This window comes from Meles meles, chromosome 18 (genome assembly GCF_922984935.1).
Source record: "Meles meles chromosome 18, mMelMel3.1 paternal haplotype, whole genome shotgun sequence".
Classification (NCBI taxonomy): domain Eukaryota; kingdom Metazoa; phylum Chordata; class Mammalia; order Carnivora; family Mustelidae; genus Meles; species Meles meles.
Window position 1 is genome coordinate 59,945,807 of NC_060083.1, and position 19,231 is coordinate 59,965,037.

A 19,231-nucleotide genomic window follows, 5' to 3' on the forward strand; every position below is an offset into this window, starting at 1 on the left:
GGTCGTCACTCCCCTGCACGGGGGCACGGTCAGCATGTCCTTGTTCGATGCAAATTTGCTACCTAGCTGGAGTAACACATTAATCCGCCAACACCAATTCATCATCAGTTTTCACATTAGCAGAGAGCAAGGCGAGATAATGGAATGCGGGACAGGTGAATTTTGATGAAGAAGGAGCAGGAAAAGCAGGAGCATGAGTCATCGCTGGTGAGAAATGGCTCGCAAGTGGGGCTGGGAGGTGGGCTAGCAGAGGGGATGGAGGCCAGGGCCCCGGCTGGATGAGCCCTGGGCTGGGTAGATGGAAAGTAAAGGTTTTCTCTTCTTCAAAGCCAGGCTTTATGGGCCCAGCATGCTTCCGCTGCGCCACTCTGTTACTCCAAAGCCAGGCTTTAGACCCTCAGGGTCATCCATGTCCTTTAACACGTGGTCTGAGGCCTTTGGCTCTTCCTAGCAAGGTGCCTCCCTGTCTGTGCGTGGTCAAGGTCTGGTCGGGCAAGTGCTGTTTCTGCCTGAATGCTTTCTCGAATGTGAATGCGGGTCTGGCTTTGGCAGCTGCCCTGCTTGGTTGCGCTGAGAGAAGCCGCTGACCCCCCTCCGCTGTGGCAGACGCATCCCCAAAGTCAAGAGGTGGAGGAGATTGGGGGAGAGGGCACGCAAATGCTTCGCAGAGTTGGGAAGAGCCTTAGCTGACTTTAGTCACTGTCATTTCATCGTGGAGAAACCGAGGCTTTGGAGTCTCCCTGACTTGCAGGCATCAGCCACTGGGTAGTGGAGGATCTGAGACCAGAACCCCGGTCTGCCCAGGGCGCCCTGGCTGCTGGGCTCCGCGGAAGTGCCCTAGCAGAGCAAGAGGCGGAGTTTGAACCCAGCGAAGTGAGTAAAGGGGAGCCAAGGGCAGTTTCTTCCAGAGAGGGCCAGAGGATGGGTGAGGGCTGCGAAGCGACCTCACAGCTGCTGGGACCAGGGCAGAAGCCCCTGGGGTAGGGTGTAGGGGTGGGGGTGGGAGTGGGAGTTGTGGGGGGGGGTGCAGAAGCAGCAGCGGGGGGGGGCTTCTCCCAGCACCAACCTTTTCGAAGCGGCCCTCGGCCCTAGAGGCTGCTGGCATGCGGGTTGCTCTCGAAAGCGGGGCTGGGGACGTTACACAGCTGGAGGGTAGCATAGGGACCCCCCCCCGCCCCCCCCGTACCCGGGCCGGGAGGGCGCGCTGCCGGGCGGCGGCCACGAGGTGGCGCCGGCGCGCCGAGAAAGCGCGGCGGCCGCTTCTGGGCCGCCCCAGCAGCCGCTCCGCCGCCTCCTCCGAGGAAACAATGCGGCGCCTCCCCGCGTAGCGCGGCGCGGGGCCGGACGCCGGACACCCGACACCCGAGCGCGGGCCGCCGAGCGAGCGGGCGGCAGAGCGGGCGTGGGGCGCCCTCGTCGAGAGCCATGGGCGCGGCGCGGGGCCGGGCCGGGGTACGGCGCGGCCCGGAGGCGCGGGGGCCCGGGGCGCGGGGCCGGGGCCGCCTCTAGCCGGCACCGAGGGCGCGGGCCCGGGGATGAGGGCGCCCGCGGCGGGGAGCCCGTCTGCGCGCCGCGGCGCCGTCCCGCCCAGCGAGCGAGCCCGAGCAGGCAGACGCGCGGCCGGCGGTCGGGGGGCGCGCCGCCTCCCGGCCCCAAAAATGTGAAGCGGGGAGGGCGGAGACGCAGAGACGGCCGGGCTGGGCGCCCTCGCCGCCCTCCGGCAGCCGCGTCGTTCCGCTTCCCCGCCCGCCGAGGCCGCGCGGACCCCGCGGGCCGCTGCCAGAGCAGGGAAGCCGCCGAGCCCCCGCGCCCCCAGACCCCCGCCTCCCTCGGACCCGGCTTCGGCCCGCAGCGGGTTCGCGGCCCGGACGCGGCGGGAGCAGGGCCCGGGACGGTGCGTCCGGCCTCGCCCGCGGCTCATCGCCCAGACAAGTTTGAACAATGATCACAGTCAACCCCGATGGGAAGATAATGGTCAGAAGATGCCTGGTCACCCTGAGACCCTTTCGGTAAAGTTCTCTCCCGGATGGCGCGGGGAGGTCTTTTTCTCCGAGGGGGCGCTGGGTAGGGGTGGGCGAGGTCGTTCCCCGAGAGGGTGCCTGTCCCAGTGGTGGGGGGGGGGGGGCGGCGGTTCGTGCGTCTATCTTGTGATGGCCAGCGGGGCTGTGACAGGGATGGAGCCGAGCTTCGGGTTTGGTTGGGGAGGGGAGGCAGCCGGAGACGTGTTTCCAGTTGGTCTGGGTTGGAGAGGATTCGGGATGCGAGGGTGGGCATGAGGACAGAAAGCACCCAGCTTGTGGTCCTGGGCCTCGGCCCAGGGCGTCCCTTTCCTGCTCCTTGGGGTCCTTCCCACTTTGCAGACGGCCCCACCCGGCGGCGAAGTTAGTGCCCCGTGCAGGGCGGCACCCCGCACCCCCGCGTGCGCGTGGAGCCCTGGGGTGAGTCCTCCGCCTGTGCCTCTCCTCTGCCCGGCCTTCTGCTCGCACTCCCCTTCTCGCGACGGGGTGCGGGCCTGTCTCCAACGGAAGGACCTCTCCTGGCCCTTCTCATGGGAATTCAACCCTGGATCGGCAGCGGTGGAGAGTTGGTGGCAGGGGCGGCGCTGCGGAGCCCCAGGGCAGCGGGAGCCGGGAACTCCCGAAACCTCCGGAGGCAGGATGGAGGCGAAGACCAATGCCCCCACCCCAGTCTTCCGCGGCCAAGGCTAGGCAGAGCTGGGGTCACGTGGGGCTGGCTGGTCCCTGTTGAACCCATCCCAGGGGCCCCCAGAGCCTGTCAGGGAAGGGGCAGCTCCTTCCTTTCTCTGGAGCCTGAGGAGCCCGCCTGCTGCCCAAGTCTGGGAGGAGATGCTAAGCGATGGGCGCCCAGCAGGATGGGAGAACCACCTTGCTCAGGGGGCTGGGCAGCAGAGGGCGCCAAGGGAGGGGCAGGGTCGAACTCCAGAGGCCACAGGTGGGGTGTGGGTGCCATCCACCCTGCAGGGGCAGGAACTGGGCAGGCGGATTTGGGTTGTGGGAGGGGCGGGATTTGAGCCCCTGCCCCTGCCAGGGTCCCGGTTGGTCTCCCTCTAGCCCCGGGGAGACCATGGCTCAGGTGTCTGTGGCCTCCCCAGCCCCTCCTGGGTGGGCTGGCCCTGTTTTGTGGAGCTGAGGAGACCGCTTTGGGGACGGCAGGGATCATGATGGACCACCACTGTCTGGAGGATACAGGAGGGGAGGATCGTAGAGCTGGTAATGCTGATGGTATGGTCTTGGGCAGGAGACAGGGAGGCAGCTGGAGCCCTGAAAGAAGGTTCCCATGAGAAGCAGGGCGGGAATCAGGTGTCTCTGGAAAGGGCCTTACTCCTCCAGGGAAATCCTCAAATCCCTGGCTGACGCTGACTCTTTAAAGGGTCCTCTTCCCAAGTCTGCTGCCCCATGTCGACCCCGCCCTCCAAGTCATGGAAGGGCCAGCCAACTGGGGTGTCAAGCTTTGGCTGGATATTTTCTAGTGCGATTGGAGACGGCCACGGGAGCCAGCACCACGGACAGCGCCCACTCCCGGGAGCTGCTTCCTTCTGGGGTCCTGGCTCTTTTGGGCTCTTATCTGAAGGCCGGATTCAGAGGTGGGATTGCATAGGTTCCCCTCCCTTCAAGTTGTGTCTTTGCATAGGGTCTGTCTAGGCTGCCCAGAGACCCACAGCCACCCGTGGAGTCTTTGTGTCCCTTTCAGATGGAGGGGGGCTACATCCCACCACATCACCCCTACTTGTTTTTAAGGGCAGACTGGAGGCCCTGTATCCTCTCTCTCCCTCTGGCAGGACCCTTATTCTGTAGTTGCTCCTGACATGTTGCTTGAATAGATACGTGGGTGGACAAAACCATTTTAACTTGAGTCTTCTGTAAATGGCCCTAGGATTGAGGTCTGGCAGAGAGAGAGGCAGATGGAGTGTGCTGGGGACTTCAGGTTCTGGGTGAAAAGTTTAGACCCCTTTTTCACAGCGGGTGTTTGGACTCTGCAGCCCAGGTCCCTAGCTCTAAATACAATCCCACAGCTGGGGAGGGGATTTGAGCAAGGAAGGGACCATAAACTCGAGGAATCTGTCCTTGTCCTCAGGCTGGGAGGACGAACAGCTGATTCCCTCAGGATCTTCCTGGGTGTGCAACCACCGACCTTCTCCACTGTTTCTCTGACTGCTGTCTTGGGAGCAGCCTGGCTTCACCTTGGGATCCCAGGGCCCCATCCCCCAGCGTGGTGGAGTTCAGTGAGGGGCCCTCAGAGGTCAGGGAGCAGCGTCCCTTATGCTGTCTTGCTTGTCCTCCTTGTCCTCTCCCAGGTGAAGCCCTCAACGCTTTCTCTGCCTTGGGGATTCTGCACCCTCTCTGATTTAACCTCCAACAGCTTCACTTAAATGTGGGGTGGGAATTTTGTTGCGCTTTTATTTTCTTCAGCAATTGTGTGTTTTCTTTAATGGGCTAAGTTTTAATTAAATACCACTCTGCCAGCTTCAAATAATGGAGATTAAAATGCATAAAGCAAGTCTTGCACGGAGATACACATGAATGCGGGGTGAGGCTGGCGGGTGGAGGCGAGAGGGCTGGGGCCTGTAGCATGACTCGTGGGGGCTCCCCGTCCTGAGCCCGGCTCCACATGAGATGGACTTCCTCATCCTGACCGGGGAGGGGCTCCCCTTTCACCTCTACCGGCGTTGCAAGTCCCTCTGATCCATTCAGGGTCCCGGAACACCTCCATCTCTGGCCTCCCCAGTGCTGGTTAGTTCAGTTCTCCCGTTTGGGACCCAGCACCTGGCATGGAAGCAGCAGGAGACGGGAGTTCCCTGCTCTCCCCCTGGGGCCACCCCAGGGCCCCACACCTGGGAAACAATCAGATGTATGTTGAAAGAATGAACGATTGTCCTGTTTCGGGCGGCTCTCCTGATCTGCGCCCTGGAGGAGCGCCCCACCACTTGCGCACAGGGGTCCACTCGCTCGGACCGGTCCAGTGCACGCAACTACCATGTGCCTGGCTGTTAAAGGTGTGGGTTAGGGAGAATCTGGGCCCTGTCCTTGTAGATCCTCCCCTGTGGTAGGGATGGGGGCACAGGCCATCCCCCTTGAACACGATAAGGAGGTGTTCAAGCCAGCTCATGACTGATGGATATGGCAAGACCTGTGTACATAGTGCAGAGCTGGGCCCGGGTGACTGATGGGATCCAGGTGGGTTTCGTCTGGACCAATGACTTGCCAGCGGTTCTCAGACTTGAGCAGGGATCAGGATTGCCCGGAGAGCTTGTTCAAACACATTGCTTGCACCACCCCCAGAGTGTCTGATTTGGTAAGCCCAGGAGTGCAGCCCCAGATTTTGCATTTCTAACAATCCCAAGGTGATGCCGGTGCTGCTGGTCCGGGGATCACACATTGAGGGCCGTGCTAATGAGCCAGGCTCTATCTGGAGGCTGGAACTTGCCCGAACTCTGCCTGTATCATCGTCCCTTGGGGTTTCATGTGAGGTTCTCAGCCAACTCCCTGTCGCCGAGCTGTCTTCATTCTGAGCTCAGCCCTGGATCTTCTGTCCCCCCCATCCATCCATTCCATCCGCACTCCCTCACCCCCTCATTTGTACAGAGCCCTTGCTGGATGGGGATGCTTCCCACCGACCTGTTTCCGACTTGCCCTCTTGCTCTCTGCAGGCTCTTTGTCCTGGGCATCGGCTTCTTCTCACTCTGCTTCCTGATGACGTCTCTGGGAGGCCAGCTCTCTGCCCGGCGCCCGGGGGACTCCCCCTTCACCATCCGCACAGAAGGTATCTTGGTGGGGAAAAGGGAGTCAGAAGTGGGTCCAGGTGTTTGTGGGCAGAGGGGAAGGAGGCCTTTGAACCAAGCAGCTCAAGGGATTCTCGGGGGCTCCATACCAGGGATCCAGGCCACCTCATCTAGGGACGTGGGAAGGGAGCGGGGCCTTGGCTTAGGCTGTCTGACCCTGCACACTGCTTTGGCTTTGGTCCCGGCTGTGATCATCGGGCTTCTTCTGACCCAGACTCTCTGCCAAGGAAGGGCCTTCGAGTCACGGCTTCTCAGGCATCAGAAAAGGCTGCTTGAGTTGCTTCCTTAGTGTGTGTGTGGAGGGGAGTGTCCCTTTGAGACGCATACACTCTGTGCTTTTGACCCAGGCTGTGGCCACAGCCGAGGGGGCTGGGGCTGGGGTGGGGGTGGGGGGCGGGGAGAAGCTGAGGGCAGGCCAGGCCCTGAGCTCACATGTCTTATCTCTGAGTTTTGCAGCATAGTCCAGACCTTCGTGGCTCCTTGCCCACGCCACACTTGTGAGGCGGTGGAGCAGGGTTCAGAGCACGGGTTTTGGGGATCCGATGGACCTGGTTTGTCCCTCGGCTCATTACTTCCCAGCTGCGCGCCATTGGCCAAGTCACTCAACTCACCTGTGGGATTGAATGAGCTCACGGCGTGGGGGTGTGATGGGGTCCAGACCTGGGAGGCCTCCTGAAGACGGGCCCTCCCCCCTTCTCTTTCTACTCAGTGAAGAATGGCGAACAGTGCAGAGTCCAGCTTCTTGGGTCTCAGAGGCTCTTCTGGTCACCGCGGGAGGGAGGAAGGCAGGGTGGTGGGGCGGCCGGGCGAGTAGGGTTTCTGGAACTCTTCGTCGGGCTGGCTCGGTGGGCTCTGCCCTGCTACTCTGGGCACGTCTCTGTCCGAAGTCTGCTTTCTCAAAGCCCCAGGGCCCAGCTGTGTGGCTGCCCTGTTCCCAATGGCAAGTAAACCCTCCAGGAGCGTGGCTGTCGTCTCGGGGGGTGCTCTGAGGGGCCCTTGTTATGCCATCTGGCGTCTCGTCATTAGATTTGTTCCTTTGGTTTAGCATGTACTTCTTTAAACTTGCAGAGCTCCTGGCAGGAATTCCACGTTTATTAGTCATTCAAGCCTGAATGTAAATGACTGTACCCCACCTCTGACTCGCAGAGATGCGTCAGGCTCTCTGAGCCCCCGTTTTCTCCTCCGATAAATGGGGACGAGCCCTGTGTGCCCAGGGTTGATGTGAGTCGTGCTGAGATAGCACATGGGAAGGGGCTCGAGCAGCACCTGGCAAGTAATACCGGCGCCGTCAATATTTATTGTGTTCAGTCCGAGATGGGGACACGGCAGAAAAGGTTGTTTAGGGGAAAGGGCGAGAGGATGCTGGGATTTCCGTACAGGAGGTGGGTGTGGAGGAGATTGAGGCTGGAAAAGGGGGCAGGGGGCGGTTGTGAAGGCACACTTGAGGGGCGGCTTGGAGAGGGGTACTAGAGGTCTCGGGGTGGATCATGGGGGACGTGGAGTGTGAGGAGACAGCGTCTAGGGAGAGGTGCTCAAGCCACTCCTGGAGAGGGTCACGCCTGCCTGGGGGGCTGCTACGGGGGCTTGAGGAAGTGGGACCTCCAGAAACGGATCCAGGAGGTGGGGATCGGGGGCTGGGGGAGGAGGGGTGTATGGTTGGGCTCCCGTCCTTCCGCTCATCTCCCTGGCAGGGGATGGGGCCAGTGGCCCAGAGTACAGGGGGCTTGTGGGAGCCCTGCCGAGCCGTGCACTGTGCAGTTTTGCCTGGTAGGGGCGGTGGGAGGCCAACCCCAACCAGATCTGTGTCTTTGGGGTGGGCAGAGCCCTGGAGGGGAGAGCACTCGCCCAAGGTCACCCAGTTAGATTAGAGGCGTGTGTGTGTGTGTGTATGTGCACACGCGTGTGCCTGCGCACGTGCTCAGGCTTTCCATTGGAGCGTAATATCCGCAAGACGAAGGCGTCGCGCAGCCGGCGACCGCGACCAGGAAATGGAGTGTGAGCAGCCCCCGGGGCGCCCTCCCGGCTCCGCCCACCCAGTGCTTCCCCTAGGGTGTCAGGACCCTGACTTCGCATAGCACAGGGCTGGCCTGTTCTTCAGACTTCGTGAGGGTGGAAATGCATCATGGTCGTTCTCCCGCGTGTGCTCTTTTCCTCTCTTACTCCATTTGAGAGCCGTCCCCGCTGTGTGGCCGTAGACGTTTGTCCCCGCTGCTGTCACGTGAATTCCGTTGTGCGAAGGCCCCTGCGTGGTTTACCCACTCGACTGGCAGTGGACGTTGTTTCCAGTTTGGGGCGTGTGGCTGGTGATGCTAGGAACATCCCGGTCCCTGTCTTCCAGGCCACACGCGCATTTCTCTTGCGTACACAGAAGGGTGAAGTTGCCGGGTCTCCTGTCTCTTGTGACATCAGTTCTCAGAGCAGGTTCAGCCAACTCAAAGACTTTTCACATTTTCTGGGTCCCTAGGCTGGAGGCTAAGCGCCGAGAATGTGGAACTAAAGGTGGGGAGGGGGAGACAGATGGGGAGGGAGGCCTCACCCTTCTGGAGAACTGACCCTGGCTTGGCCCCCATCCCGATTATCTTCATCCCCCCTGGTTTCTTTCATGCCATTGGATGAAGTGGATTTTTTTGGAGAGACCCAAAAGCAGGGACTTGGAAGAGCCCCAAGTTTACATTGTGGGTTTAAAAGCCTGATCTTGCAAAACACCCACACACTGTGCCTAGAGCGGCCCTGCGGGAGCCCTGGGAGGTGCGAGCTTTTCTGCCTGGGAGCCACCTGAGCGGAGGACTGGGGCTGGAGGGCGGCCAGGTGGATGGGGCGGGAGGGGGAAAGGGAGACTGGAGGTCAAGGGTGGTGGTTGGGTTGGGGCAGTTGCATTGGTTCCCGTGTCTGTACAGCCCCAGGGCGCAACTGGGAGAGGGAACCTCAGGAAGGCATTGCCATGGGGGGGGGGGGGGTCCTTGCACTGATCAGCAAACCATCTGAGCACAAATGGGGGAAACAGTCTGTTGTGTCCTGGCCTGTCAAGCCTGGGAGGGAAGTGGGCCCCCACGATGAGGCTGGGGAGGGCTGGGAGAAGCAGGGTGTTCCCTAAAAGGAGGGGGGGCTGCCATAGCCTCCGTGGACTGTGGTCTCCCAGCGGAGGCTCCGGAGTCCCTTCTAAGCCAGGTTGTATTTTGTGATAAAGTTCTCTAGTTTGGGGATAAAAACGTAAGAGACATGTTCTATATTCTGCACACTAGTCTTAAGATTCAGGAGAGGGAGGGAGACTAACAGGAAGCGTGACTCCAAGTCTGACCTGATTCCCTCTTGCTGCAGGTGGGCCTGCCTCGGGCCCTGGGGGCTTTCTCTCCCAGAGAAGGAGGGGGTTTTGCCTGCACCCTCACCAGACACCCCCTCCCCCCGCCCCTTCTCCCTGCCTCCTGGCTGCACTTCCCCACTCTCATCCTGAGGAACTTGCTCTCCTCTTAGGGGCAGGGAGTGGGATGTGAGCTTGTGTCTCAGGCCTCTCTCCTGATATTGCCGCGGATTCCCCGAGCACGTGTGGCTGGCTCTTCCCGGTCTCTCTTGTCTGGAAGAGGTAGCGGTTAGAGGCCATTGCTGGGGAGAGGCCTGCAGGCAGGAGGGCCTTGGCTCAGCTGTACATGGCTGCCCTGAGGTTCCCCGGGGGCATGGCCCTGCCAGACCTTCCTACCCCCAGCTGGGATTCAAATCTGGGGAATAGCAGAAAAAATATTTCCTTGCTCTGTAGCTGTCTCTGGCCTTGGACCTTGGTGTTAAGGAGCTCGTCCCCTCAGAGGCTGGTGATGGATGGGTGGGCCAGGGCGCAGGGCCTGTCCTTGTCTCCTGTGCTGCCCAGAGCCTCAAGCCTCAGTGACTTCAGCTGGCATCCGGTGGCTGTGTGCTGAGGGACACATGTGCTCATTTCTCCAGCTGGGCAAACACTTAAGTCGCAGCCCCTATTTAAGGGCCAGGGAGGTCTCTCTTATTTGGTGAGTTGGGGGCTCCTTCAGTTCTAGGAACCAAGAGAGGGTTGGGGTAGGGACAAGAAAGGAGGACAAGGCAGGGGACGAGGGAGGATTGGAGAGACAGAGGAGCTCATCTGTGTCTGGAGGGGTGGGGAGGGGCGGGGAGGGGCCTGGCCTGAATGGGTCCTAAAAGACCTCAGTCTGTAACCAGGAGGAGCCGTCTGTATCTCTCGGTGCTGGCTTTCCTTATTTATATGGAAATATGGAGGGAGTGCGTGTGAGTCCCGAGATGTGTTCCTGGGGCTTCACATTAAATACACTTCAATTTAGCTGACACCGGGAGCGGTAAGGTGACTCAGGGCCAGCCAGGGCTCAGGCTCCGATGACAGTCAGGGGTGGGCGGTGGCTGCCAGGGAGCCGGTCAGGGAGCAGGTCCCGCGGGAAGCTCCCCGGAACTGGTGGGCAGCTTCCAGTCTGCGCCATCTAAGCCCCAGCGATGGGGGAGGGTCTCGTGGTCTTGGTCCAGTCTGATGGCGGTGTCCTTACAGACCCATCTGAGAGCCGCAGTGTGTCTCCTTAGAGGCGTCCCTAAGCCCTTGGGTCTTCTGGGGTCACTCTTTCTGTTGATGTGTTTAAAGAATTGGCTTAATCCACGCAGAGCCCCACAGATCTCCAAGGACTCTCTGGGGGGGCTTATGTGTCCCTGGCCACCTCTTCTCTGAGCTCCTGCTTCTGTGAGTTATCCTGCTCAGTTTGTCCCCTCCTGTGTCGTGTGTGTCCCTGATATTGACCTACTGGGAAGGGCACCCTTTCCCCCAATTCCTGGCACAGAGTAGGGATGATGGCTTGGGGGCTGGGACCACTGGGACGCACAGCAAGCAGATGACAGGTCCCTCCTGCATCCCCGAGCTGGAAACCCCCACCCGACCCCGAATTGCCCTCCAGCTGCCCTGCCTCCCCCCGCCTCTGAGCCCCTGTGCCTTGTTCTTGCTCGTCTTCTCCCAGGCTGAACCAGGAATCCCCAGTCTTCCGACTTGAATATGCAGTCATTTTGCTTTCTCTCTGTCTCACTGCTCTGGGCTTCTAGACTCCTAGACTCTGCTCTGGCCCACCCAGGGTTTAGTAAAACAAAACTGAGCTCTCTCCCTAAGGGGATTCTGCTGGCTTTTATAGGAGCAGTCTTTCCTTTCCTGTTACCCTAATCTCGAGAGGGGCGGTTAGCAAGAGCCAAAACAGGAGTCCCGGCCCATAGCAACTCAGGGTTCCATAGTCCAGTGCCTCATTTATAGGAGGAGAAGCTGAGGCCCAGAGAAGGAAAGTGGCATGTCCCCCCGTCCTGCACCCACGTGGCCGGTGACAGAGCAGGTGGGGTGCAGACATTGTCACTCCCACCCCAGCCTGTCCCCCGCCGTGGTGCTGCCCCGGCTCTGCTTGGCTTCTGGGGCAGCTCTTCTGCGCCTGTGCTGTGGGGCTGGGTGTGTGTGGCGGGGGGCTGTGTTGCTGAGGTTCCGGGGAGGGGCTCAGGCAGTGAGGAGGAGCCAGGGAAGCTGGAGATGAGCTCGGACAGAGGGACAGCAGTGGGACAGGGCAGGGTGCCATGCCTGAGACATTCCGGGGAGCTTAGCACTGCTCCAGAAGCAGTGATGTGGGCTCGGCATTGTCGAGGGGCCGCATCTGCAGGAGCGAGCCGCTGCCCAGGCTCTGTGGTCCCGCTGGGCCTGCGTGCTCCGACCAGGTCATGCTCGGGGGGCCTTGGTTAACAAGCTCTGACTTAGGGTGTCCCCAGCCGCAGTCTTGCTCTCCTTTTCTCATGCCATACCTTTGAGGAAAGGACCACCCCAGCCTGAGCTGTAGCATTGGCTCATCAGGGCTGCCCAGGGAGGGCGGGCAGGCTGTGCACTGCACAGCTCCAGGAGTGGTACCAAGCCGCGGCCAGGTCAGATCATCTGATGTTCCCCTATTTTTCTAGCTGAGATGATAGGAACCACCACCCCCACCTTGTTTCACTCTGTGCTTCAAGCACCAGTTGAAAGCCACATATTACGTTCGGATGGATGATGGGCTTGGGTGGGGGTCCCAGGGATGAGAATGGTTCGAAAGACTAACCATCATCCCTAGCTCTGTGGGTTGAAAGAGAGGGGGAGCTATTTATATCTTCTTGGATTGATTGACTAACTGGCTGAGTACTGAGAGGGTGTGCTGGGACGGAGGGGCGGGAGAGGCTTGCTTCCCTTAGCACAATGGTGAAATTGCCCAATCCGACGGGTTTGTTAAAAATCCATCCAGTTTTCTGAGTAGTTGTTTCAGCTGCTGGTGCGGAGACGGGATAGAGACCGTGTTTCTTTCCTTCCTTCCTCTAGATACGCATTTTTGATCAAAACCCAAACTCACCCGTTTTCATTCTTGGGCAGCTGTGTGCGTGTGTGTGCACGAGCGTGTGTGTGCGCGTGCGTGTGTGCGTGCGTGTGTGTGGGTGTGTGTCTGGTGTTGGAGTCAGGGACCCTGGCTTTCGTAAGGAAACTGCAGCTCCCCGATGCTCCAGATTCCATGGCATGTGAGTGACCGCTCCCCTGCTCCTGGTGGCCTCCTTTCTGACCTCAGGTGGACTCAGTCCTCTGGGGAACACAGCCAGGAGGTGACTTAGTCAAAAGAGAAAGCGGCGAACGCCATTGGACCAGGCCGGGCCCAGAGCCAGGGGGCATGGGGGACAAGCAAAGTGGAAATGTCACAGGCAGCCTTGGTACCTGAAGCCTGTCTTGGGAACCCCCCCCCCCCCGCGCCCTCAGTTCAGTCCTAAGCTTGGAGCAGGGGAGACCGGCCCCTCTGGCCTCTTCTCTTTTCCCTACCTCTGCCCCTGGGTCCCTGTGGCCTGCGATGCTCTCTTCTGCCCCCTCCTGGCACCGTGACAGCAGACAGCAGATAGGACTTGGTGTTACTGACTTGAGTTGGGGCCCCAGAGGCGGATAATGTTGCTGTGAATGTCCCTTGGCCACAGAGCCCCACGGGGGGGGGGGGGAGGTGTGCGTGCTGGCAGGGGCAGGCGAGAGCCTCTCAGAGCTCACCAGGCCCTGGCCCCTTCTTTCCGGAGAAGCACATGCTGCGGGTGCCCCGCCGTTGGCTCCTGCTGTTTCCCAGCACTCGGGCTGACCCACAGCTGCTGGTGATGGCCATTCTCTGCCCAGGGCTTCTTGTAGCCACTGCCGCTGGCTGGCCACCCTCCAGCAGGTGGGGAGTAGCAGGAGTTGGCTGTCTCTGCGAGCCACCGTCATGCAGTGACCGGCAGGAGATGGGATGCACATGGCCCAGCTCCCTCACCGCCGGGCAGAGGACTCTGGGGCAGACTTGGCATCTGCTGGTCTCCCCAGGCTAGTGACTCGCCCTCTCTGGGCTGTGTCACCTCTTCACTCCCTCACTGGGGTTTCCTTTAACTCCCAAATGCATGACTTGTCCTTATATCTTTGTCTCGGGGTTTGCTTTTAGGGAACCCAACCTCAGGCCCTCCCACCCCCCTGGAAGCCCCAGGAAGCACTCAGCTCGCCATGACTTGGCTCATTTGGTGTGGAGGTTCAAAGCTGGCTCTTGGGCTTTGCAGAGAACCACACTGGGGGTTGCGGGGCCTGGACCTGAGCATCCGTGGACCATTTACATGTGAAGGTGTTAAAACCTTCGCATGAGGGTGCCTGGGTGGCTTCAGTCGGCTAAGCATCTGCCTTAGTCTTAGGGTCATGATCCCAGGGTCCTGAGATGGAACCCTACGTGGGCCTCCCTGCTCAGTGGAGAGTCTGCTTCTCCCCTGGCCGCCCCCCACCCCCTGTGCTCTCTCTCTCTCCCTCTTTCTCTTGCGCGCGCGCGCGCAAAAATAAATAAATAAAATCTTTAAAAAAACCCAAACCAAAAAACCTTCGCATGATCTGACTGAGATTAGGTGTAACACTCCGTTCTGCAGGCGACGAAACAGAAGCCCAGAGATGTTAAGATGATCTCAGTGTCACCCAGCTGGTAGAGAGCAGGGTTGGCCTGGGGCTCTGTTCCCCAACACAGCACAGTGGGGGAGTCCCTGTCCTGCAGGGGTGAGGGGTGGGGTGGGCTCACTCTCCTGACCCCTCCTCAGCCTGCAGAAGCGGGAGTGGGGTTGGAGTCAGAGAGCCACCAGGTGGCTTCAGGGGGCCCGCAGGCCGCAGCCGAGCCTGACCGTGTGCCCGCACTCTGTCCGCAGTGCCGGGAGGGCCGGAGTCGCGCGGCGTCCTGCGCAAGATGAACGAGCTGCTGGAGCTTATGGTGAAGCGCATGGACGCGCTGGCCCGGCTGGAGAACGGCAGTGAGCCGCACCGGGCTGCTGGCCACGGGCGCTTGGCTGCGGACAGGTAAGGGGTACGCGGAGGGGGAGGGGCACTTAGGGTGGAGGAAGGGGGAGCACCCCGGGTGCTGGTGGGCACCGTATCAAAGTGCACTCCCAGAGCAGGGGTGGGGGGCCCTGCCGGGCAGCCCCCTTTTGCCTAGCCATGTGGAGACGTTTAAGAATGCAGAAGCCACCGGGTGTCACAAGCCCGAGCACATGCCCACCGCCATACTCAACAGCTGTTATCGTTTTGTCATGTTAGTGGCCTGACGTCCTTTTTTCCTTTTTCCTAAAAATCGCAGAGAAAAGCTGGAGGGCCCTTTCCCGGCTTCCCCGCAGGGACAAGGGCCTTCCTGAGTTAGGCATCGGTTCTTTGAGTCCGCGGTAACCGTTGGCGTATGCCTCCTTTATACGCACACGCCACACACACACACACACACACACACACACACACCACAGTCACGCACACACCACAAACACGTGGTGTGGGGCGTTTGCTGGCCCCATGTGAGTGGGTCCCACAGCAGGTTTCCTGCCCTTGCGTTTTCCACTCAACACGACGGCTTGGAGCTCTGGTCCACGTTGACGGTCACGTGTGGGATGGGCGTATGGGTGAGATGGCCCAGCGGTTGTCTGTCCTCTACTAATGGGCCTGGGCCATTTTTGCCAGAAAGAATTTCTTGCTTTCTTCATTCTAAATATTCCCCTACTGAGTCCAAAGGTCTCTGAGAGTTGGTGCCATAGTCCTTTGCGCCTCAGCAGTGGCCCCGGAGCCCCTGCGTGAAACCAAATCATGTGTCTTAGGTGTGTGAGTGATCTGGAACCCCAGAGAAGGAGGATGTGTGAGGTCGGGGCCATCCTGATGGGGCGTCTTGGCCCTCAGGCTCGGCTGTGGAGGGAGGGGCTTGCCGCCCACCCACCCCAGGGAGATGATCTGCACTTGACCTCTTTTCAACACGGGTTCCTCGTGGGGTGGATTTGCTCCATGTGTTCTAACTGCTAAAAAGTAAGGTTGAAACCCACACTTTACACGATTTAGCAAAAGCTGTACCTTGGCCAGTGTGACTTGCTAAAATTGTTCTACTGCTGAAAAATATCGTTGAAATCCACACTTCCAGACAATTTGTAGGAAAGCTGTAGCCCAGCCAATATGTGTGATGGAAAAGCCAAGGCTCCAGGCATTGGCTGTTTGGAGTTTGGCACAGTCTGGGTTAAAGTGTTGGTGGGCCAGTCCTGGTCATGGCGGGACCCCGGCTGGCCTGAGGAAGGGGGTGTCGGTGGCAGACCCCTCCTGTGGACTGGGGGTCCTTTGCCCCCAAGCCTGCCTAGGCTGGGCTGTTGGCCATGACACCATCTCACACTGGCCCTGCCGATGGAATGTTCTGGAGGCCCAGTTGGGTCACCGGGTGTTGGCGTGACTGCTTTCATATGAGGTGGCATTTACCAGAAGCTCACCCGGGGCCCGGCGTCATCGTTACTGCGTTTCCTCAGTGGTGTCTTTGGTCCCAGGCCTGCTTTACAGGTGCTTCCTTTTCTGCCACAGCGAGGAGGGAACGGAGGCCCAGAGAAGGTCAGGATCTCGCCCAAAGCTGCACAGCTGCTAAGGGGCTGGGCCCGGCTCTGGGCCTGGGCCAGCAACTCCGGAGCCCGTGTTCGCACCACTGAGCTCTTGGCAGCCATTCACGAAACATGGACTGTGTGCAGGTTGGTTTTTATAACTTTGCAAGACGTTTCAGATCAACGAATTCACAGCCCACGGACAAGATACCCTTCGTGAGCTCTTTGCCTGGATTTGTTTTGGTTTGGAAAACGTAGGCACCGAAATGACAGTCTGGGGCCACACGATGATAGTGTTGGGTGCCTCTCCCAGCCCCGGCTCCTGAGCAGGCTGCGTGGCCGTGTGCCGGGTGGATGCTGTCTCAGCATCCCGGACGAGGATCTGACAGCAAGCTGAACCGATCCGCTCGTGAAGTATGTCTTGGACCTACTAAGTGCCAGGCTTGGCCAGCAGTGTTGGGGGCTCAGCGATGAGCCTTGTCCTCACTCCTATGGAGAAGACGGGCAGTAACCAAGAAACAGAAATAAGGAAGACAAGTTTAGTCACTGATGCCTTCTCTGAAGGGTAGAGGTAGGTGCCAGGGAAGGAACTCGTCACACACGGAGGTCTGGGAAGCCCTTTCTGAGCTGGTGGTACTTAAGCTTGATTCTGTGTATGGGAAGGAGCCAGCCACAGGAGGAGCTGGGAGTAGAGAATTTGAAGTAGAGCGAGCAACAGGTGCAAAGACCCTGGGGTAGACGTAAGCTTGGTACGTTGGACGAAAAGAGCCAACGTGAAAGCCGATGTGGCAGAGCAGGGTGAGGAATAGGACAGGCCCACAGGGCAGGGGGCAGAGGCTTTGTCAGCTGTGGTGAGACCATGGGACACTATTCTGAGAGGTGTGGGAGTTTGCCAGAGGGCTTACCACCAGGGAGTGCTGGGACCTGGCTTCTTTTTTTTAAAAAGAGCTCCAACCACTGTGTGAAGAAGGGAAGCCCAGGAGCTGGGGGCAGAAATGGGGAGAGGAAGTAAAAGGATTGGGCTCCCCTGGAGCTCCCTCTGGGGCAAGGGATCATTTTCTCCTCTGTGCAGAGAGTCCATATTCCTCTCGCTGTCTGTGCCCCTCTAATCCAGCCCCTTACCCTCATGGCATCTTTTGCCCTCTCCTGCCTGCCCCCAGCTGTGCTGCCGCCTCTCTGGGCTACTGGCTCAGCCTCTGCCCACAGGGCTGCTCACCAGGCTGAGGGCAGAACACCAGGCCGCTCTCCCTCCACGAGCACCCTGCTGTGGGGGGCAGAGATGAGGGTCAGGTGGCCTGTCTTTTTGGGCGGGGGACCTACCCTCGGCTCGTTCGCATCCTCTCTGGTTTCTTCCAGTCCTGGCCTCTCCCTCCCTCCCTCCCTCCTTCCCCTGCCCTGCCCTTCATCTCCTTCAGAGGGGAGTCCGCGCCACCTCCTAGCTCCATCCCGGAAAATAGCAACAATCCATCAAGACCAGCAGAGCCCATCAAACCCCACAGGCAAAGCCATAAATTGCAGGGACATTGTTGCTTCTGGTTTCAGGGAGAGAAATGGTGGGTGTGCTCAGGGCATGGGGGGGGTGCTGCTTGCTCACCCCTCCCCTGTGAACAGACACTCCAGCCCCTGCCCCGTCTAAACCCCTGGACTGACCTCTCTGGGCTAGGCAGGAGGGAGTTCTGCAGACGCGCGGGCTGTGTTTCCAGCAAACTCGGCTCACCTGCATTGGATTCCTCACTTCGAAATGATCCGTGGCCTGGACAACCCCCACGGGCCTCCCCCGGCCCTGCTGGAAGCTTCTGGACTGTTGCCTCCTCCCCATGGTTGGTATGTCCTCGGGGAAAGCAAATTTGCTTTTTCAGCCTAGAAAACCTCATGAGAAATTCGCAGATTTGCTGCAAATGGCATCATATTAGGTGTCCTAAAGCCAAACAGTAATGATCTCTGAATTTCCCATAAGGCTTCTCTGCAGCAGCAGAGACCACCAACATTTTAGGCTGTTGTTATTCGAGTCAAATAGGAGTCCGTATCTGCTGGACGCTTCTGTGTGTGGAGTCTGGGCCCGGGGTTTCTGGAGCTCCGTTCCCAGAGGGATCCTGCTGGGGAGCGGCAGCCGGCACCCGGCCGTGTGCACAGCGAGAGGGACAGCAGGCTGTGTTGGAGAGTCTGTAGCTCACTGCAGTGAGGAGCAGACTCGGGGCTGCATCCTGGCTGCTGTCTGGCTGGGGGGCTGGCAGCAGGTCATGTGACTGCTCTGAGCCCTCATGGTCTCTGTCCTCATCTGTCAGTGAGAGGAACGCTGGGGCTGGGGGGAGAGACCCTGCCTCCCCCTCCAGCCCCCTCCTCCTCCCCAGCCCTCTGGTTTCTCTCCCTTCCCCGCTGGGTGAGCAGAGAGAGAAGGGGCGAGCTGATCCCATTTGGGAGGGCCTAGATTCCCCAAGGAGGAGAGGGAGTTGGGGGTGAGCCTGCTGGAAGTGGGGGCAGGCATTTCAACAAAGTAGGACGAGCCAGGTGTGCTCCAGACAGAGGCAATGAGCAAAACCTCCCGTAAGGCTCAGATGTGGGAGGAGGGGCTGGAGGATCTGGTGAGTGGGGGGCGGGGGAGAGCGATCCCCAAGCTTGAGGGCTGTGAAAACTGTCTACAGATTCTATACTCCCCAGTTGATGTCTTCAGTCTCAAATATCTGCGTGCCCACCCAGCTGGGTGTCCCGGGAACAACTCAGATGCGGCGTGTTCTGGATACACCCGAGCCCCCCTTCTCCCCAGCCCTCTCACTCCAGGCCATGCCAGTCCCAGCCTTTCCATTGTCTGGACCCCCAGCCTTGCAGTCGACCTCGACCCTTCTCTCTCTCACTTCTATCCAGTTCGTCAGCAAACCGTCCCCACCTTCAGAGTGTGCCCAGAATCCCACCTCTCTCCACTGCCCACCACCTCTGCCCTCCTCCCACTGATGCCCAACTCAGCGGCCAGAGAGATTATTTTAAAATACCAATTTGGTCAGGAGCCTCCTCTGTTCCCCACCTCCCCCATAGCTCCCTGTCACACCCAGTGGCCCATGACCCCCATGCCCCCAGCCCCGTTGTCTGTCTGGCTCCCCCCCCTGCTATCTTCCCACTTGCTCCCTGGGCTTCAGCCCACCAGCCTCGTCACTGTTCCTGCAGCACAGCCATCTCCCTCTGGGCCTTTGCACAGGCTGTGCCCTCTGCCTGCAATGCTCTTGTCTCAGACCTGGCCGGGTGATGCTCCCACGGTTTTCTCCCCTGATTTCCTTCACTTTTTGCTCACATATCACCAACGGGTCCTTCCCCGAGGACCTTTTTCAGATTGCACCCCGTCTCCCACATCCCCATCCCTTTTCGTTCGTCGCCACCTCACCCCGGGTATTTTCATGATTTGCTTGTCCGCTGTCTCCAGAGCTGGAACAGATGCCCTGTGAGGGCAGAGGTTTTTGCCTGTATCACTGCCGGATCCCAGAGTTCAATAAGGTATCGTTGGAGGAAGGAAGGGAGACAGGGAGGAAGGGAAGAGAGGCGGTGTGCACGCCCTTGGGTGCTCTGAGGATTTGTGCC

At 59.7% G+C, this 19,231-nt stretch overlaps 1 protein-coding gene across 3 annotated transcripts in view; it reads left to right on the forward strand.

The window, feature by feature from the left end:
* The first annotated feature begins 1,565 nt into the window (after nucleotides 1-1,565).
* The window catches only part of MGAT5B (alpha-1,6-mannosylglycoprotein 6-beta-N-acetylglucosaminyltransferase B), a 67,222-nt gene continuing 49,556 nt past the window's right edge, over nucleotides 1,566-19,231 (forward strand). Inside the window, exons 1-3 of one of the 3 annotated variants that reach the window (XM_045985386.1) lie at nucleotides 1,566-2,009; nucleotides 5,669-5,781; nucleotides 13,985-14,132. In XM_045985386.1, coding sequence (XP_045841342.1) covers nucleotides 1,942-2,009; nucleotides 5,669-5,781; nucleotides 13,985-14,132 — 329 coding nt within the window. In that variant the 5' untranslated portion in view covers nucleotides 1,566-1,941. The remainder of the gene's footprint in view (nucleotides 2,010-5,668; nucleotides 5,782-13,984; nucleotides 14,133-19,231) is intronic. The other 2 variants (XM_045985384.1, XM_045985385.1) reach the window with 2 other exon arrangements.